Source organism: Durio zibethinus, chromosome 10 (assembly GCF_047325235.1).
Source record: "Durio zibethinus cultivar Kanyao isolate XHJ-2024 chromosome 10, ASM4732523v1, whole genome shotgun sequence".
In the NCBI taxonomy this organism is placed as follows: Eukaryota; Viridiplantae; Streptophyta; class Magnoliopsida; order Malvales; family Malvaceae; genus Durio; species Durio zibethinus.
In genome coordinates, this window is record NC_143171.1 from 28,374,812 (window position 1) to 28,394,138 (window position 19,327).

Here is a 19,327-nt window from a genome sequence, read left to right on the forward strand (position 1 = left end):
CTGATCTTATAAGCAATCAAAAGGATTCTCACTCGTATGGGTAAATTGTGATTCGAGAAGAAATATATAATCCTAATCAACTAAACTAATCTATTTCAGAGCTTGTTGTAACATCCGCATGGACCAATTCGTTTACACAAAGTTAATTTTTGAAAACATTATTGAAAGTGCTAAGGGAAGTTAAAATTTGAAAGTTGAAACCAGACTACAGGGGCACATCAAATTTGCTCAGAAAGCAAAAACCGATGCATAATTTGTCCGACCGCATTTAGTGTTATAGCCAAGTTTCCTTTTGAAAAGAGTGCATGTGATAATCTCTAAGTGGAGAGAAATGTGAATCCGAATAGCTTGATTCGCTAATCTTCACTTTTCCTAGTCATCAAACCCTTTGTCTCTTCTTCTTAAAGCAAAACACCACCTTTATAATCATCTTTTTCTTCTTTTTTTTTCATTTCCATCTCCACTCCTTATATTCATTATAGATCACATTACCACCGAGTGATTTACACTAAAGGTTCTGGTGTTGCTGAGAGAAAGAGGAAAGATGTCCGATTGGGGGCCGGTTTTCGTGGCAGTGGTGCTGTTCATACTGCTAACACCAGGGCTGCTGATTCAGTTCCCAGGAAAGTCCAGGTGCATAGAGTTCGGTAACTTTCAGACCAGTGGACTATCCATCCTGGTGCATTCCATAATTTACTTCGCACTCATCTGTATCTTCCTCTTAGCTGTTCGTGTGCACATGTATGTTGGCTAATAGCTGACAGAAAGCAAGCACCCATTTTAGAAACTTACAGAGTTTCTAAATTTGTGGATTGGTATGTAATTCAGTTTCTGTCAATTTCGTCTGTGTCTTTTTTGAACCAAAGTGTCTGCTTAGATATTTTTGTTTTTCATTTGATTTTGTACTTCACATTAATCTTGCAAATTTTACAAATAAATGTTTTGATTCTGGTTTGTGGATTTGTCTTATTCATTGGTTACCTGATTATCTAAACTTCTTTAAGCTTACGTCTGCTTTGCTTTATTCCTTTTAGCTTTATTTGATCCTGTGGCTACTAGACTAATATACAGCTAACTCAGTTAAAGAATGAACTGGCTATTGGCTTGAAAGGTGGCTAATGGCTAATCCCTTAAGCTCATATTCCACCTGACAGGTTTCAAGTTATCAAATTTGCATACTCTTACTAGTTATGATTCACTTACAGTGAAAGCTAGCTAATTGTAATATGCATTTCTATTAGTAATTCCATTTAAAAGCTCCAAATTTGGACTTCAAGTGGACCATCACTTATTTGACAATGTCATCAGCAATTCACGGAATACCAGAATCTGGAATTAAATCTTGATGCATTTATAGAAAAATGAACTGATTGTAGAGCTAAAACATATGTAACATTGCTGTTTGTCATTTTTACATGCAATTTACTGGAAGCTGTAAAGTACTTACAGTACCATAGAAATTAACCAAGGCTGTTAAGTTTATTACCAGCTACAGGTTATCTCCGGTTGTTCTAAGCAAGTTCAGGATCAAATAAATATTGTTAACACTTAAAAGAACATCAGCCAAGATAACTGCACTGATCATAGCTAAGTATTTCTTCTCATCTTAAAATTCACTACTTGCAACAAAATTACAAAAGCTAATGAACCCTATCAAATATTTTTCTACATCGGTGGAAAGCAAGATTTTCATGGATCACACAACAAATTAGAACTAAGAATAACACAGTACAAAATGAAAATCTCATGCTGACAAGTAGAAAGTGCCTGGCACAAGTTTACTGAGTAACCCTTCTCTTAGACATAGAGGTGGACATGAAGAACAACAAGAAACAGGATCAGGAACAAAGCATAGAGAACCGCATGCACAAATATGGCAGCCACACTAGTCTTCATGTTCATAAAATCAATGGGTTGATTCTTCCCAGGGAGTTGCAGGACTAACCCTGGTGACAGAAATGCAAACAGCGCAGCAGCTATGAGTGGAGCAGCCCAATCATTCATTCTATATGGCTTCAAAAAAATGTCTCAACCTTCTGTATATGCCGCTCCTTGAGACTCAAACCTCCTCTAGAGTTAATAGAAAAAAGGAAGAATCAAACAAGCATAAAAAAACAGGCTTTAGATGCTTATTTTATGGTGTTTTCAAGTGAATTATAGAGGGAATAGGAATCCCATAAAGCTAAAAATAAGAACACCCATTTATTCCACTTTATACTTTTGATCTTTTAATTCTCTTGCTTTTGTTGGATAAGGCAAGGTATAATTTTCTGTTGATGTCAATCCCACAGGCGCTATAAAATCAATTGCAGTACATTGTATCAGCTATCTCTTGGTTCTTGAAGCTTCATCACCGTCCATTTAAGGATTCGTGTTTGATAAAATAACAAGCTTTTGCAAAAGAAGTTAGAGATGGGATTAGCCAGTCAATCAAAGAAATGGCGTGGGAGAGGACCTTGAAAGCACTTTTTTACCGCTACTTTTTATTTTCATCCTTTTCATGCCTTTGATTATTTTAAAAAAATTTGACACAACATAGTGGCTTTGACAAGAAACTGCCGACTCCATCATCATTTCCTACAGAAAGTAAGAAATAATTTAATATTTTCCAAGCACAAGTCTGTTACTCCTGTCAATTTCATTGGTCAAAACATGGAAATTAAGAAAAATATATTCTACAAATTAGTAACTCACCAGTTTTTATTGAACTATTCCATTATATTTTATTTAGCCCTAAATTATTATATTATTTTTAATATAATATTTAAAAAAAATTCTAATCAAATATCTAAATTTTATTTTTACGTATCAAATTACCTCAATCATTTAATATTATTAGAATAATATTAATATAACTTTAAATGCTGAAAAAATTTTCACATGATTACCATATAATTGAAGATATGATTATCATATTTTATTTTTAAAACATAAAAAAATTAAAAAAAATATGATTATCATATCTTAATTTTCAAAAATAAAAAAATAATTTTTTTATTTTTTAAAATTAAAACGTACCAATCATAGTTACATATCATCCATTATAATATTTAAATGCTTCATCAATATTATTATAATGATATTAAAAGATTAGAGCAATTTAATAGATAAAAATAAAATTTAAATAATTAATTAAAATTTTTTTAATTTCAGTATTATATTAAAAAATTATAATAATTCAATTATGAAATAGGATATTATCACACTCCTAATTAATTTGGACAATGATCGTAATAAAACCAATACAAAGGGCTTAACCCTAATCCTAATCCTACTTCCACTAATCTAATTTTGACAAACTTAATCTAATGGCTAGAATTAGATTCACATGGAGTCACCAGTCAGCACCTATCCCAGACAAGGACACGCTGCATACCCTACGTGACTCCCTTGTCGCTCTTGTGCTTACAAATGGCTCCACTTCCCAGCTGTCACTTTCAACCTTGAAAGTCTCCTTATCTCATCTTCTTCATTTCCATCTCCACACTTTCACCTTACCCAGAAACAATCTAGTGATTTCACTTTTCTCCTTCGGGAAAAACAAAAGATAAAAAAGGAATTTTTAATACTGATTTCTGAAGCTCTTCAGGTTTGATTGAGTTTAGTTCAAGTCAAGGAATTTTCTTGTAATGGCAGATTGGGCTCCTGTACTTGTTGGGGTGGTGCTGTTTGTGTTGCTATCACCAGGACTTTTGTTTTCATTTCCAGGGAACAGCAAGCAGCTGGAGTTTGGGAGCATGAAGACTAATGGCAAGGCCATTGCTGTCCACACTCTTCTTTTCTTTGCCATCTATGCTGTTTTCATCCTGGCTATCCACCTCCATATCTACACTGGCTGAACCTGGTGGCACTTCCTTGCCGGTGAGAGTCTTGTTATTGGTCTCTCTATTCAAGATCTGTGTTGGGTTTTACTTGGTTAATCTTTGTATGAAATTTGTGGTTCAGATCTTTCTTTGCCAAAGATTTACTTTTTGCTGTTAGAAAAAAAAAAAATCTCTTTTTTCCTCTCTTTCAAGAGAAAGAATTTAAGATTGTGGAACATAATTATCACTGTCCAATTTCTAAACCTTGATCCTCTGAATTAATTAAACCAAGGCGATTAGTCATTTGAAGTAATTTGTCACTGTTGCTACTGCCTTTGAAAGTTTTTGCTGGGTGATTTATCGTATTACGTTTAGCTATTTCTTCATTTTGCTTGGGTGCTGGAATAAAGAGCTCTTCTATTATTTGGAAAGCCAAAAGTAACTAGAAGAAGAAACCTGGGAGACTTTAAGGCTAGTAGGTATTCCCACTTCTGAACTTATTCGTAGTTTTCCTATTGATTTCTTTGCGGACAATTTCAAAGGCAATCTAAAGGGCACTCGCCCCTTTTGTTTTGTTTGGTAATTCAGAAATAACTAAAGACACTTGTAGAAATAGAGATGTATGCTGAAAGTTTTTGGGATTTTAGAAAGCAGAGTTGAAGATCTCGTTCATATGACCATCATCCGTCAATCAACGTGTGACACCTAACAATGTGTGATATGATTTAATATGATATATAAATTGAAATTGAAATTTATATTTATGAAGTGTATTTGATTGGATAAAATTTTGAGATCTTTAGATCAAAACTAATATTAGATTTTCATAAATAATATCATAAATAATATCATAATGGTCATAAGTGGAAAGCAAGTTAAGAATTATATCATGAGAGGTAATTTTTAGAATTTTGAATGAGTTAAATTTTATATAATAAAAGTCATTTTAAGAATTTTACATTTGGTATGATTTTGTGGTATTTTGTGGTTTTGCGTTTGTTTAGTTTTAGGTTTGGTGTGATTTTGATTTTATAATTTTGTGTGTAGACACCCTAATCGGTCCGTGTTTAAGCCCATTTAGGCTTGGTTTAGTTGGTCCTAGCCTAAGCCCATTGGACTTGGCTCAATAGGGCCCAGGTTATCAGGTCTAATTGGCCATTCTTTTATTTTTATTTTATTATCTTCTGGTTTTATTTTTGGGTTGATCTTTGATTTATTTATTTATTTATTTAATTTATCTGTTTTTTTAGATTTATCATTGGTTTTTAAGGGATAAAAAAATGAAAAATATGCCGTGAATGGATAGTGGCCGAGTTAAAGTTGGTTTCAATTTCTATTAGATAAATTTGATGTTTTTGTGGTAATCTGGAAGTTTGGTTAGTAGTGGATTCCTGGAACACTACTACTAGGCCTTATAAAATCACAAGAAATAGAAAAAAATGGAAGAAAAAAAAGGTTCTAGAATATAAAAAACAATTTTATATTTTTTAGGAATTTTTCAAATTTTGGTTTTTTTTTTTTGAAAAATTTTTGGAAAAATTTTAGAATCCGATCAATTTTTCAATGAATTTTTTGGCCAACTTTGAATTTTTCGATGAGAGATTCTTGTTTTTCTAGATTTTGGTAGAACATTCAACCAAAATCTAGGTTTTTTTTAGAGAGAATGAGGATAAAAAGAAGGGAAAAGAGAGAAAAGGGAAAGGAAATCTAAAGAAAGATCGGGTTTCAGCCTTTTATTCCCCTGCAAAACGACGTCGTTTTAGCGTTAATAAGTCCCAAAGATCCGCGTGTTTCTGCTTTGGTCAACCCGACCTGATCACGAGCCGATTCGTTAACCCGCGTGCTAGCTAGTCCTTGGAGCCGAGCCGCATCTTCCTAGCTGAGCCCACGAGCCGCTTTTTGTTTCTGCAGTCGAACAGTTTCAAATTCTCAGTCGAGCCGCTTTTGGATTTTTTTTGGTATTTTTTTATTATTTTATTAAAGTATTTTATTTATGTATTTATTTTTTTTCCTTTAGTATTTTTTTTCTTTTCTATTAAATTAAAATAAAAAAATAATAAAAATAAAAATTTGAGAAGAAATATTAATTATCCAATGATGAAATTTATAAAAATTTCAAATGGTAAATTTTTATAAAATTTTTAGGGGTGAAATTTTGTCTAAATTTGGTCCAAGTGGTGTTTTAATAATTTAGATAAAGTTTTAATAACAATAATTAATATTTATTTTGAAAAAATAAAAAAAATAAGTTTTTTTTTAAAAAGTATTTTTGAGGAAAAGTTGAAAGTATCAATTTTTCTTGAAAATATACAAATAAAAAAGTTTCAAAAAAAATATTTTGAGGAAAATTTGAAAGTATCAATTAATAAAATTTTCAAAAAAAATATTTTTAAGGAAAAATTGAAAAGTATTAATTTTTTTTGAAAATAAAATTTTTAAAAAATATTTTTAAGGAAAAGTTGAAAGTATCAATTTTTCTTGAAATTAAAATTTCAAAAAAAAATTATTTTGAGAAAAAGTTGAAAGTATCAATTTTTTCTTAAAAATAAAATTTGAAGAAAAAATATTTTTAAAAAAAAGTTGAAAGTATCAATTTTTTTTGTATAAAAATCATATGTTTTTTTTTTACAAAAAAAAGGGATCTATATTAATCATTATTTTTTACTCATTTTGTCTTTTTCTTTTTTTAGAAATCTTGTTTAATGTTAAATAATCCGACAACGGAGCTTCTGTAAGGGAAACAGTAATTTTTTTGTATACTCTTGAGGTGAAATTTTTTTTTAATTTATTGTCAAAAGTATTAGAGTCAATAAAGAATAATTTTTTATAATTAATTACTTGATAAGATCTTTAAGAATGGATAACACGAAAATTGAGCTGGTACCATCTTCTTATGGACATTATGAGGGTGTTATAATTTTTCTCACACGTAATCATACTTTCGAACATCATTTTGATTAGTAAATTCGAACCTATTCTTTTAGGGACTTTTCGTCAATCTTAGGAACTTTTTAAAGGGATAGATTCATAAGGTGACCAATCACACCTAGTTAAAAAAAGATTGGTGGCGACTTCTCAAATCAATGTCTAGCGATAGGTCCACGAATCTAGAAGTTATGACAGTTTGATAACTCCACTAGGGATAAGCCGAGAATCAGGCCAGTAAATAAATTTGTGTTATCCAAAAAAACCTAATAAAATAAAATTTTTTGTAAGAATTTTTTTTTCTTTTTTTTCCATTCATTTTATTTATTTATGTTGCAAATTATGTCATTCACATGCATGTGCATGACATGTGTTTTATACTTAAACTTCGTACCTTTAGAAGGGAGTAAAGTACCTATGCTTTCGTAAGATTTTAATGCTTTCGCAATGGCTAGCAAAATACTCTCACTTAAATTAAACTTTTTTCGCTTGTCATCTGTAATGGGTGAGAATTCGGGTGCCTTACTAGTTTGTGATGGACAATGATGTAATGAGCAGTTTAGGAACCTTTAGACTTTAGCTTTGAACCACATATAGTGAACCTTAGAAGTGCCTAACCCTAAGATAGAGTTCTTTCTACCCAATGATAAATATACCTCAAAACTAGGACATAAGAAAAAATAAGTTGTGTTGATCTAATCATTTTGATTGTTTGACTGTGTGCATTTGCATTATCATACATCATTTTTATTGTCGTATGTAACATTGTGCATCTGCATCATTATCATATTAGATTTCATCAATAAAAATGTACATTTCATTCGTGCATATATATCATACATAAAGTACAGCATAACATTTTTAATCATAATTATGGTATTAAAGGTTCAAAGATAACTCCACTAAGCAACCTCACCCACCAATACAATACAAGAGCTCGAGCTAAATAAATGGAATAAGAAAATTTCAATCGTCTCGAGAGGATAGAGAAAGCCTAGAAGAAGCTAAAATGAGAGTTGAATAGGATTTTGAAGGGTTTGAACAAGTTAAATAAGGGAAAGAGTGTAGAGGAGAATACCAGCCAATAAGACCATCCCTCACAAGAGGAGGATGACTCATTGTACCCTCTTAATTTTGGATCACATCAAGCTCAATCCGTACAAGGTTTACCACCACAGTAATTTACTTATCATGTATGGTACACATACCTTGAAATGCCATTAATTTCAAATTCGAGGCAGTATCAAAGCTATGTAAATCTCGTCTTTACTAAAAAGATAGTAGAACCAATATCAGTTCTTATTTTAGAAAAAAAGCTGAAGCCTAAAGAGAAGGAGACTTTAGAAGTCTCAAAAGCTGAACAAAAGATGAACTTGTTGGATGAGAGATTACGAGTCGTAGAAGACATTGGTTCTTATGGTTCAGTGGATGCTGTTGGGCTCTGTTTAATCTCGGATCTTGTTATTCCTTCAAAATTCAAAATACCAAAATTTGAGAAGTATAATGGTACAAAGCATCCGAAAACTCATATTACCATATACTGTCGAAAAATGGTTGTCAATGCTAATAATGAGACGCTATTAATGCATGTGTTCTAAGACAACCTCACGGGCTCTGCTGCTAGATAGTATGTCTAATTGGATATGACTTGCATTCATTCTTGGAATGATATGGCCCATGCCTTCATTAGTCAGTACCGACATATTATAAAATTTAGCCCATGTTCCCCTTTTTTTACAGAATATGAAGAAGAAAACAACTGAATCATTTAAGGAATATGCCTAGAGATTGAGGGACATAGCTTTTTAAGTACAGCCTCCATTAACTGAGAAAGAGATCACGGTATTGTTCGTTAACACTTTTAAAATCTCTCTATTATGAAAAGATGATAGGGAATGTTACAAAAAATTTTGTCGACATGATAATCTCATGCGAAATCATTGAGAATGCTATTAAAAATGGTAAGTTGAAATGAGGAGAAACAAAAAAGGTGCTAAAAAAAAAGACCTTGAAGCTCAAGTCGTGAACCTTGATAGATAGTTCAGGGAATATCAACCCTATCCACCATAAGGTTATGTCCCATACTATCTTGTTGTAAATAATATTTTACCTCACCCTTACCAACCATATTTATAACCAGCTTACTTACTAACTTACCAATCAATCTTTCAAGTACCTGTATATGATTCTAGTCATATCATTACAATAGTTTCAAAGCCTAACAACTAAGCGAGTGATTTAAGAAGATCTCAGGATAATCAAGAAAAGGCACATATTGACTCCATCCCTATGACCTATACTGAGTTATTTTAAGAATTGATCAAGAATAACTTGGTATCTTCAGTTATGCTAGAACCATTGAAATCACTTTATCTAAAGTGGTATGATGCTAATGTGACGTGTGATTATCATAATGGGAATGTGGGTCATTCTATTAAGACTTGCCTTGCTTTTAAACATAAAATGTAAAGTTTGATCCAGAAATGCTTAGTGAGTTTCGACGAATCATGTGGCAAGATGCTAATAAAAATTCTTCACCTGATTGCATAGAGGCATGATTTTAGAGAAGGATGTCAAAGTTGGTTGGAAGATACGTGTCATTTTAAGATTTTTTAAAAAGTAATGTTAAGATTTCTTTTATGCAATAAGATTTCATTTGTTATCATTTTAATAAAAGGTAAGGATAATGCACTTCATTACATTTTTTTTCATTCAATCACTATTTCATTCTTTGTCACCTTTCATAATTTTTCATTATCATTTTTGAATTTCAAACAATGAATGTTTAGACAATGATGTTAACAATAATTCTAGGATTTAATTTTGAGAACTCATTCACATTAATCTGAGGAGATTATTTGAACAAAATAAGCTAGTTATTAGCATATGTGAAATACGTGTGTCTGAAGATGTATAGTCTTTTATGAAGATCCATGAGCATGTTTTTGTTCAACAGATGATCTTCAAAGACAGCATTCACATTTAAGATGAAAAATGACTATATTTTATCATTTAAAAAATCATTCATTGCTACTCTTTTGGGCGTATTATGATTTTTTTTCTAAAGAATCTTGATCAAAGATCACTTTCTCCATTAGGGGAATTTTTTTGAAAAAAAAAAGAAAAGAGGCAAAAGATCGTAAAAGTCTCAAAAAAACAAAAAAAAACAAAAAAAAGAAAGAAAAAAAATACCACGAACAAGTTGGGAGAAAGTAATGAGAATCTTTTTGTGATGAATGAGATGGAAAAAAGAAAAAAGTAGTGAAATAAGAAATGGGACAAAATGTCAAGTTGCATCAGAGAATAAATGATCATTTGGTTTTGAACCTTTTAAACACATATATTGAGCTTATTTTATCCATTTCTTTCATGATCCCTCATCATGGCCTATATTACAATCTTGAAAAATTTATTTAGATCAAGTGTAAATGCTTGAATTGAATGATTATATGTTAGGCAAAGGCATGCTCATGATGAAACAATGGAATCATGCTACATTGCTCTAGAGATTAATGTGTGAGAAATATCAACAATGGTTGAGAGATGAGAAAAAAAAAAGAAAGAAAAAATTAAAAATAAAAAATAAAAAAAAGAGAGAAAAAAACAAAAAATTAAAAATTAAAAATTAAAAATTAAAAAAAAGATGAAAATGGGAGAAAATGAAGACTTAAATTGAAAACTTAAAGGGGTAATTTGGGTAGAAAATCTCTGAGTTGAGCATTGGATGAACAGTTCAAATATATAGAAGATCAAAGCATCTAAAAAGTTGGGCAAAGTTTGATGAGCTCAAAATGATTTCGATGGAATGAGTTCTTAAAACAGAATCTTGGATTAATGTTTAAAATTGTCTGAATATTCATTCTTCCCAATGACATACATCTAACTTATTTTTTTATTCATTTGCTTTTGTACCAAAACTCACTATTGATTACTTTTCTCCCAGTGCACCTTATGTTCTTTTATTCTCACATCCTTAGAATGAATCGAGAAAATATATGATTGTATTATGTTTGTCAAGAATTGAAATTATAATGAATGAATGAATATGTGCTTAAAAGGTTCTTGCATTCTTTTGAAAAAAAATTCAGGATGATCGAAGGTAAAAATGATGAATAAATAGCATAAACTTGAAAAAAAAAAGACACATGGGATGGCCAAATGATGAACATGGTGATGGATTGCTCAACAAGATGAATAAAAGGCAAAAATCTAGAAAGATGATGTGATCAAGAAATGAATATGGTAATAGATTAATCGATATAACTTGTGTATTGTGATCAAATGATGATGATCAATTCATTCTAGAATAGCTAGTACTGAGAAATCTATGAATAGTGATTAAGCGATGAAAATAATATGGATCAATAGACATAATTTGTTTTGAAACAGTTACTGTTAAGAAGCTTGTGAATGGGGGTTAAGTGATGAAAATAATAGAGATCAGTGGATGAAACTCGTGAAATGTGAGATGGTGGGGTCTTGAGAATCATATTATCATAATTTCATGACATTTATTTGCATTACATGCATTATGTTTGCTTCATCGTTTGAACAGTACATATACATGATTCGATGAATATTTAAAGTTTTGTTTGGACATGCATCAGTCAACAAACATGGAAATTATGATTTAGGATATGGCATCTACATTATTGTGTGAATCCAGATTGTTGCACTTGCATCTTTGATCATGACGTATAAAATTTTAAGTCATTTAAAAAAGAAATTATGAATCTTTTGATAAGAATCTTGATTTTTTTAAAATTGAGAATCTTTAAAAAATTTTCAAATGAGAATTTTTGAGTCTTAAATGAGAATCTTTAAGACATTTTCAAGTGAGAATCTTTGAGTTTTAAATTAGAATCTTTAAGACATTTTCAAATGAGAATCTTTAAGTGTCAAATGAGAATCTTTGAATTTTAAATGAGAAACTTTAAGTGTCAAATGAGAATATTTAGTGTTAAATGAAAATTTTTGAATTTTAAATGAGAATTTTGAGATATGTCGAATGTGAATCTTCGAATTCAAATGAGAATCTTTGAATTACAAATGAGAATCTTTGAAGTGTAAAACTCAAAATTTGTCAAGTGTGAATATTCGAATTCAAATGAGAATTTTTGAATTACAAATAAAAATATTTGAGGTGTGAAACCCAAAATTTATCGAATGTGAATCTTCGAATTCAAATGAAAATCTTTGAGATGTGAAACCTTAAAGTTTGTTTGGTGTGAATCTTCGAACTAATGAAAAGTTTTGAACTGTTGGATGTGAATATCTAAATTTCAAACAAAAAGCTTTGAACTCAACTTTTGGATGCGAATCTCTAAATTTTTAAATGAGAACCTTTGAACTTAGATATGAAACTCTAAGATTTTTTGGATGTGAATCTCTAAAATTCAAACGAAAAGCTTTGAACCCAATTTTTAGATGCAAATTTATAAATTTTTGAGTGAGAACCTTTGGACTTAGATGTGAAACTCTAAGATTTATTGAATGTGAACATTCAAAATTCAAACGAAAAACTTTGAACTTTTGGGATGTGAATCTCCAAAATTTGAATGAGAAATGTTAGATGTGAGTCTTGCAATTTGCAAATACGAATCTTGAAAATATGAATTCTTGCGTACTTGAAATCTTGCAAGTTTGAATTCTTGTGAAACTAAAGTTTTAAAAATTAAATTTCAGCGAATTCTTGTGAAGCTGAAAGGTTCTTACGAATCTGTTCGAACTTAGATTGCGAATCTTTGAGTCTTCATTACAAATTTTATTGGGTCTGATCTATGACTCCTCTGTACATGATTGTTAAAGAGCAATTTATTTTTCAAAAATTATGGTGCCTGTCTAAAGGAGCTTTGTTTAATTAAAAATAAAAAAAATGTCAAGTTGAGTCTTGTTTGGGTGTCTACGTCTTTTCACAGTTTCTGTTTCATAGAAAATGTGCAAAGTGAAGCAGTTATAGATACCTTAATCGGTTCGGGTCCAAGCGTATTTGAGCCTTGTTCAGTTGGTCAGGGCTCAAGTCCATTGGGCTTGGCTCAATAGGGCCCAAGTTATCAGGCCCAATTGGCCATTCTTTTATTTTTATTTTATTATCTTCTAGTTTTATTTTTGGGCTGATCTTTGATTTTTTTTATTTATTTGATTTATCTATTTTTTTGAATTTATCATTGGTTTTGAGGGGATAAAAAAATTAAAAAATTACTGTGAATGGATAGTGGCAGAGTTAAAGTTCGTTTCAATTTCTATTAGATAAATTTGGTGTTATTGTGGTATTCTGGAAGTTTGGTCAGTAGCGGATTCCTAGAACACTACTTCTAGGCTTTATAAAATCACACGAAACAGAAGAAAATAGAAGCAAAAAAAGGATTCTAGAATATAAAAAATAGTTTTATATTTTTTAGAAATTTTTTGAATTTTTGGTTTTTTTTTTTTTGAAAAATTTTTGAAAAAATTTCAAAATCCGATTAATTTTTCGATGAATTTTTCAATCAACTTTGAATTTTTTGATGAGGGTTTCCAGTTTCCAGCCTATTTTTCTAGATTTTGATAGAACATTCAACCGAAATCTAGATTTTTTTTAGAGAGAATGAGGAGAAAAAAAAAAGGAAGAGATAGAAAGGGAAGGAAAATTTGAAGGAAGATCGAGTTTCAGCCTTTTATACCCTTGCAAAATGACGTCGTTTTAGCCTTAATAAGTCCCCAGGATCCGCGCATTTTTGCTTGTGCCAACTCAACCCAATCACGACCCGATTCGCTAACCTGCGTGCAAGCTAATCCTTGGAGCCGAGCCAAGCTACATCTTCCAAGTTGAGGCCATGAGCCATTTTTTGTTTCTGTAGCCAAGCCGTTTCAAATTCTTAGTCGAGCCGCCTTCAGATTTTTTTAGCATTTTTTATTATTTTATTTAAATATTTTATTTATGTATTTTTTTTCCTTTAGTATTTTTTTTCTTTTCTATTAAATTAAATAAAAAATAATAAAAATAAAATTTTGAGAATAAATATTAATTATCCAATAATGAAATTTATAGAAATTTTAAATGATAAATTTCTATAAAATTTTTAGGTGTAAAATTCTGTCTAAATTTGATCCAAATTGTGGAATAATTTAATTAAAGTTTTAATAAAATAATTAATGTTTATTTTCAAACCAAAAAAATAAAAAAATAAATTTTTTTTCAAAAAAGTATTTTTGAGGAAAAGTTGAAAATATTAATTTTTCTTAAAAATAAAATTTTCAAAAATATATATTTAAGGAGAAGTTGAAAGTATCAATTTTCTTTGAAATTAAAATTTGAAGAAAAAATATTTTTAAGGTTGAAAGTATCAATTTTTCTTAAAATAAAAAACCTTTCAAATGCTTTAAGAAAAAGTTGAAAGTATCAATTTTTCTTGTATAAAAGCATGAGTATTTTTTTACGAAAAAAAAGGGATCTATATTAATCATTATTCTTTACTCATTTTGCCATTTTCTTTTCTTGGAAATCTTGTTTAATGTTAAATAATTCGACGACAGAGCTTCTGCAAGAAAAATAATAGTTTTCTTGTACACTTTTGAGGTGTGAAAATTTTCTTAATTTTTTGTTAAAAGTATTGGAGTAAATTAAGAACAATTTTCGATAATTAATTACTTGGTAAGATTTTTAAGGTTTAATGGATAACACGAAAATTAAGTTGGTACCATCTTCTGATGGGCGTTGTAAAGATTCTATAATCTTTCTCACACATAATTGTACTCTCAAATTCTATTCTGGTTAGTAGACTCAAACCTATTTCCTTAGAAACCCTTTGTCAAGCTTAAGAACTCCTTAAAGGAATAGATTCATAAGGTGATCAATCACATCTAGTTAAAAAAAATTGGTGACAACTCTTCAAGTCAATATTTAGTGATAGATCTATAAATCTAAACGTGAGAGTATGTATTTTGTATTAGATTTAATGAAAACTTCAAGCTGGAAAGGGAAGAGTTTATGACAATTTATTTTCATATGGAAATGTTCTAAGAATTGCAATAATATATAAATTAAAAACTTAAAATTCATATTTATAAAGTGTTTTTTTATGAAATAAAATTATAAAACTTTTATATCAGAATAAATAATATATTACAGATCCATACAATCATGAGTAAGACTTGCTCAATCGGTTAAAAGAGAGGTCAGAGTGGAGTAACTAGAGTTTAAGCAAAATATAGGTCAGTTTAGTCAAGGCTTCACTCATGTCAAACAAAAATACTAGACAAATTGAAGTAAAGAATATCAAGGACCTTAGCCAGAATCATAAATTTCATACAAATTGAACCACCTTGTCAAGAAATAGCTTCATTATTGCACAGTTCAAGATTTCTCTTCCAAACAACAATGAACAAAATAGCAATTATACTGACAACAAGAAAGAAGGTAGAACATGAGCTCCCTCAAAGGATCCAAAGAGAAAAAGAAAAAAAAAAAAAAAAGAGCTACCCTTTTCCAAAGAGTTTGGATCACTTAACATGTATGTGAATACCAATTGCAATGATCAAGATAGTGATTATGCAGAAGAATAGCACGGCGTGAACGAGGATGGCTATCCCACTTGTGCACATGTTACCAAATTCAATCACTCTAGTCCTCGATGGTAGCTGGAACAGCAACCCTGGTGACAAGAGGATGAACAAAGCCACTGCAACAATGACCGGTCCCCAATCTGCACTCATTTTTCTCTTTCTTTCTTTCTTTCTTTCTTTCTTCTTTAATTCACTCTGGAAACGAAGATTTTGAATGTTTGAGAACTTCTCTTCCGATACAAATTCGAAAAAGAAGAGGTTTACATTCTATTAAGTAGGAGTCGGGAATGGAACCAATTTTCTTGGGGGCGAAGGAGCGGGATGATGCTAAACTTAAGAGAGAAAGAAGAGATTGAGTTTAAAGGGGAGGTAAGGTATGTAAATGTTAGTGGGTTTGCTTTATTGAGAACGAAACAAAGTTCTTTTCTTCCATTAGCTTATAATAATTGTTTCATTTCAAGGCTTCTTTTAGCTTGCTTTATTGCTTTATTAAAGATATAATAAAAGAAAAAAATGGAAAAGCAGCTGCATGTGTAAAGTTGAGCCTTTGCTTGGAAATCTTGTTTGCTTGTGACTTAATGTGTGTGGGATGTAAAAGGGAATGTGGGTTAAGAAATTTCAAAGGCTAAGGAAACTGATACAGGGAGACAATTTGGTAAAGGAGGATTTTGAAGGACAATTGCCTGGGTCATCAGTTCATCATTCTTGAATATCAGTTATTTATCTATTAACTATTTTACATGCAACTGAAATTGAATGATTCTGATCCGCATGATTCTATTTAAAAAAACACAACCAGAGACTGAATTACTTGGAGTTGTTGTGTCTATTAGTCAGGAATGAATAACTAAAGATAGATGTTAAACATAACTAGAATCTTGTGCCTGACAATAACCCTGCCATTGATTGAGGATCTTGCCATAGATGATGTAGTCATTAGGACAGAACCCCCAAGGATTGAGAAATAACATGACTATATTTGAAAAGGCAGTGGTATGCCTGCAAGATAAAAGTGAAAATTTTAAAAAACTAAACATGTCCTGTATAAGAAAAGCACTTACTTCCCAGTATGACTTATAGAGGCTATTTGTCTGTAAATAATGCTTGTAAATTGTATTGGTAGACTTACATAGGAAGCCAAGAAGCATTGAAAACTCGAAGTACCTAATCAATCACTCTATATATAATTCCAGTGCTATTCCAAAGTTAGCTCCTAGCAACCTTGGTCCCTATCCATGGCAGTGTGAGTAAACAATGTTTTGTTTTATAGAAAAAAAAAAAAATTCTGGTAAGGAAGGAGTCGTTTTCTCGGCTGTGGGTTCTGTCCTTGTAGAAAACATTTCAGCCATTACAATTGCTGTCACTGGCTCCAGGGGCTACATTGAGCCCAAACCTTAAATTATGGTTACTCAACGACCTTTTTCCAATTAATTAGTACTAATTGACAACAATTTGGTCTTCAACTAACTTCCAGCACAGAGCAGGCACAACAGGGCAATTAGAAACCAGCAATGGATCATGATCCATTGGTAAACTATTAGAATCTTAATTTTAGTGATCAACATTTATATACTACAGCCCAAGTATTAAGAAAAAACACACAGAATACAAAAGCCTTTAGTAGAACTGCCCTCAGAAATTGGTATTTTAACCCAATCAAACAAATGTAAATTGAGGGGTTTCTAATGTTCAGAGTAGAGGCAAAATGTCGAGCATTAACTGAAAACAGGAGTGTATTTTTCTTAGCTAAAAAGGCAGGAGAATACACTGTCAAGTTTCAACAAAGGAACATTAACAACCAGCCAAGTTATCCTTCTAGAATCTAGCTTTTCAACTTTCCAGGCTTCAAATATCAGGAAACTTTGCTTTTTTTTTTTTTTTTTTGGGTATTTGAAGCTGCATAGAACCAGATCATTATAACTTATCGTCTAGCATTCCACCAGCAGTCAAGACAAAACTGTGCTAGCTTCATGAGAGCCTCCAAGCTGGAAAACATACATGTTATTTCCAAACAAGAAAACCCATTAAGCAATTATAAAAAAAAAAAATAAATATAAAAAACGATTTTCATTCGTAAACAGAAAATTTGAAAGAATTTATGATGTACACTTACAAAGAACATCCTTGGAAGCAACGAACGACCTCCAAAGCTCAGACAAACTTGAAACGACACCAACAAAGTGCAAAACGACGACCAAACCAATGACCCAGGCATTAAAACGAAGCCAATGACAAAAGTGACAGAACCAACCAGCATTTAAGCCAAGGAGATCCCAAGAAACAAACAAACAAAAGCTTTATGAGAAACCTGGGAGAAGCTCCCGTGCATATGGTGCCTGGAAGAAGAAGAAGAAGCGTCACGTGAGATGGGGATTGGAATGGGAAGAAGAGGAGGAGATTTCAGAATTTGGATTATCATTGAACATACTTCATAGCTCTTGATTGCTGCTCTCCTGCTGTCATATTTTTCAGTTTTTCTTTAAGTTTTTTTTTTGTCTTTTTTTGGTTGGGTACAACTTACAAAGGTTCGATCCCAAAGATTTGGAACATGATATGCCTTGTCGTTTCTGTTTTCAAGACATTCATACCCTACTTATGTTTTATTGGTGAAATGGAGGAGAAAAGATAAGCTTCTTAGACTACATAAAAATTTTTACGAAAAAACAAATTGTACTGATCCTTTTTTCGTAAATTTTTTTTTAAAAAAAATAAGGTACACTAGTACTAATTTTTAATTAATTAATTAATTACTTTAACGATGTTTCAAATTCTTGTTGGTTTTAAGAAATGAACATTATAATATAATAATAATAGTATAATTAATAAACAAGTCGTATCAAGGACACACAACACATATATAACAGTTTTGTCAGTGTAAAGATTTAACTTAAAAGACTTTTCCTCCCCTAGGCAGAAAAAGCATTTCCCTCTTTCTTGCGCGGTGATTTACTGCCATTATTTAATCAGCAGTTTTATTGACCGGTTGTTGGGAGGTGGATGAAGGGGCCGTAGACATACATATATTATATATAAATTTACTACATAATAATTCCATCGCTAGGACAAATGAAGCGAAGCCCTTTTGAAGGGGAGGTTTGTAGCTGTTAGAATAAGGATACTGGTTTGCGTTTTCGCCATTGTCCATGTCCATTCTTGCTGCAATCTGGAGTTTTTGACAGAAACCAAACCCAGTTCATTCAGATGATCAAATTGATGAGAAAGCTAAGGTTTTGTAAACTCTATACTCCCCCTATTCTTGCTTATATAATTACCTTCTTTTCCATTGCTTTCTTGCCTCAGTTGTTTCTCCTGTTCAATATTACACCAGATAAGTCGGTAGAAAAACAACAGATATATAACTAAAAGCAACAATGTTCAACAACTGCTAATGCCTAGTTATAATTTGTTAGGAATTACCATGATTAATTATTCTTCCTTTACTTGCTGCTATATCTTTGCGATATTTTTTTAACTTTTCATATTGGAAGTAGGTTTTGCTTTCACCTCTATGCCTGATTATATCACTCTTGACATGTTTCACTTGATATTTCTCGCTGCACTATTCCTAGAAATTACATGCACCAGATCACTGTTGCATCTCTTAATTACTATAGTACAGTTTCTTTAACTATACCTGATTTTGCTACATTCATGTGAAACATGTTCATATCAATCACCAAAACATTTTGATACTAGCAGGCTGAATAGTAGCAGCAAGCCCAAACTAATTAACCACGCGAGAGCTGATATGAAATACATCCATATTCATATAGTACCGGCTTTAAGAACTTTCAGCACATGAAAAAACTCTACCTTGACTTTCCACAATATGTATATGCCGTCTATCACCAAAAGACTGGCAGAAATAAAAGGCCCTAGTTAATGAGTTAGAGACCTTATTTGCTACTAACTAATAATGCAACCAGGGCTGAAAAATGGATAATTCTTGATATAGATAAGAGCAACTAACTATATATAGAGTATAAGCTATTTGATAGAACTATTGAAATACCATTGGGGACATTTGGACTGGTTTTATAATGCATTTAGGGTGT

General features: G+C 31.2%; 3 protein-coding genes across 3 annotated transcripts; 1 reads left to right on the plus strand and 2 right to left on the minus strand.

The window, feature by feature from the left end:
• The first annotated feature begins 463 nt into the window (after positions 1–463).
• On the plus strand, positions 464–4,116 carry LOC111292263 (uncharacterized). Its single transcript, XM_022884547.2, has 2 exons — positions 464–745; positions 3,612–4,116. The coding sequence occupies exons 1-2, from the start codon at positions 545–547 to the stop codon at positions 3,837–3,839; spliced, it is 429 nt and encodes a 142-aa protein (XP_022740282.2). The 5' UTR covers positions 464–544; the 3' UTR covers positions 3,840–4,116.
• On the minus strand, positions 1,585–2,119 carry LOC111292262 (uncharacterized). Its single transcript, XM_022884546.2, has one exon. It carries the CDS (start codon positions 2,002–2,004, stop codon positions 1,798–1,800), a length of 207 nt encoding a protein of 68 aa, XP_022740281.1. The 5' UTR covers positions 2,005–2,119; the 3' UTR covers positions 1,585–1,797.
• A 10,972-nt stretch (positions 4,117–15,088) lies between the features above and the next one.
• LOC111292869 (uncharacterized) lies at positions 15,089–15,695 on the minus strand. Its single transcript, XM_022885481.2, has one exon. The coding sequence runs from the start codon at positions 15,420–15,422 to the stop codon at positions 15,210–15,212; it is 213 nt and encodes a 70-aa protein (XP_022741216.1). The 5' UTR covers positions 15,423–15,695; the 3' UTR covers positions 15,089–15,209.
• Between the last annotated feature and the right edge of the window lie 3,632 nt (positions 15,696–19,327).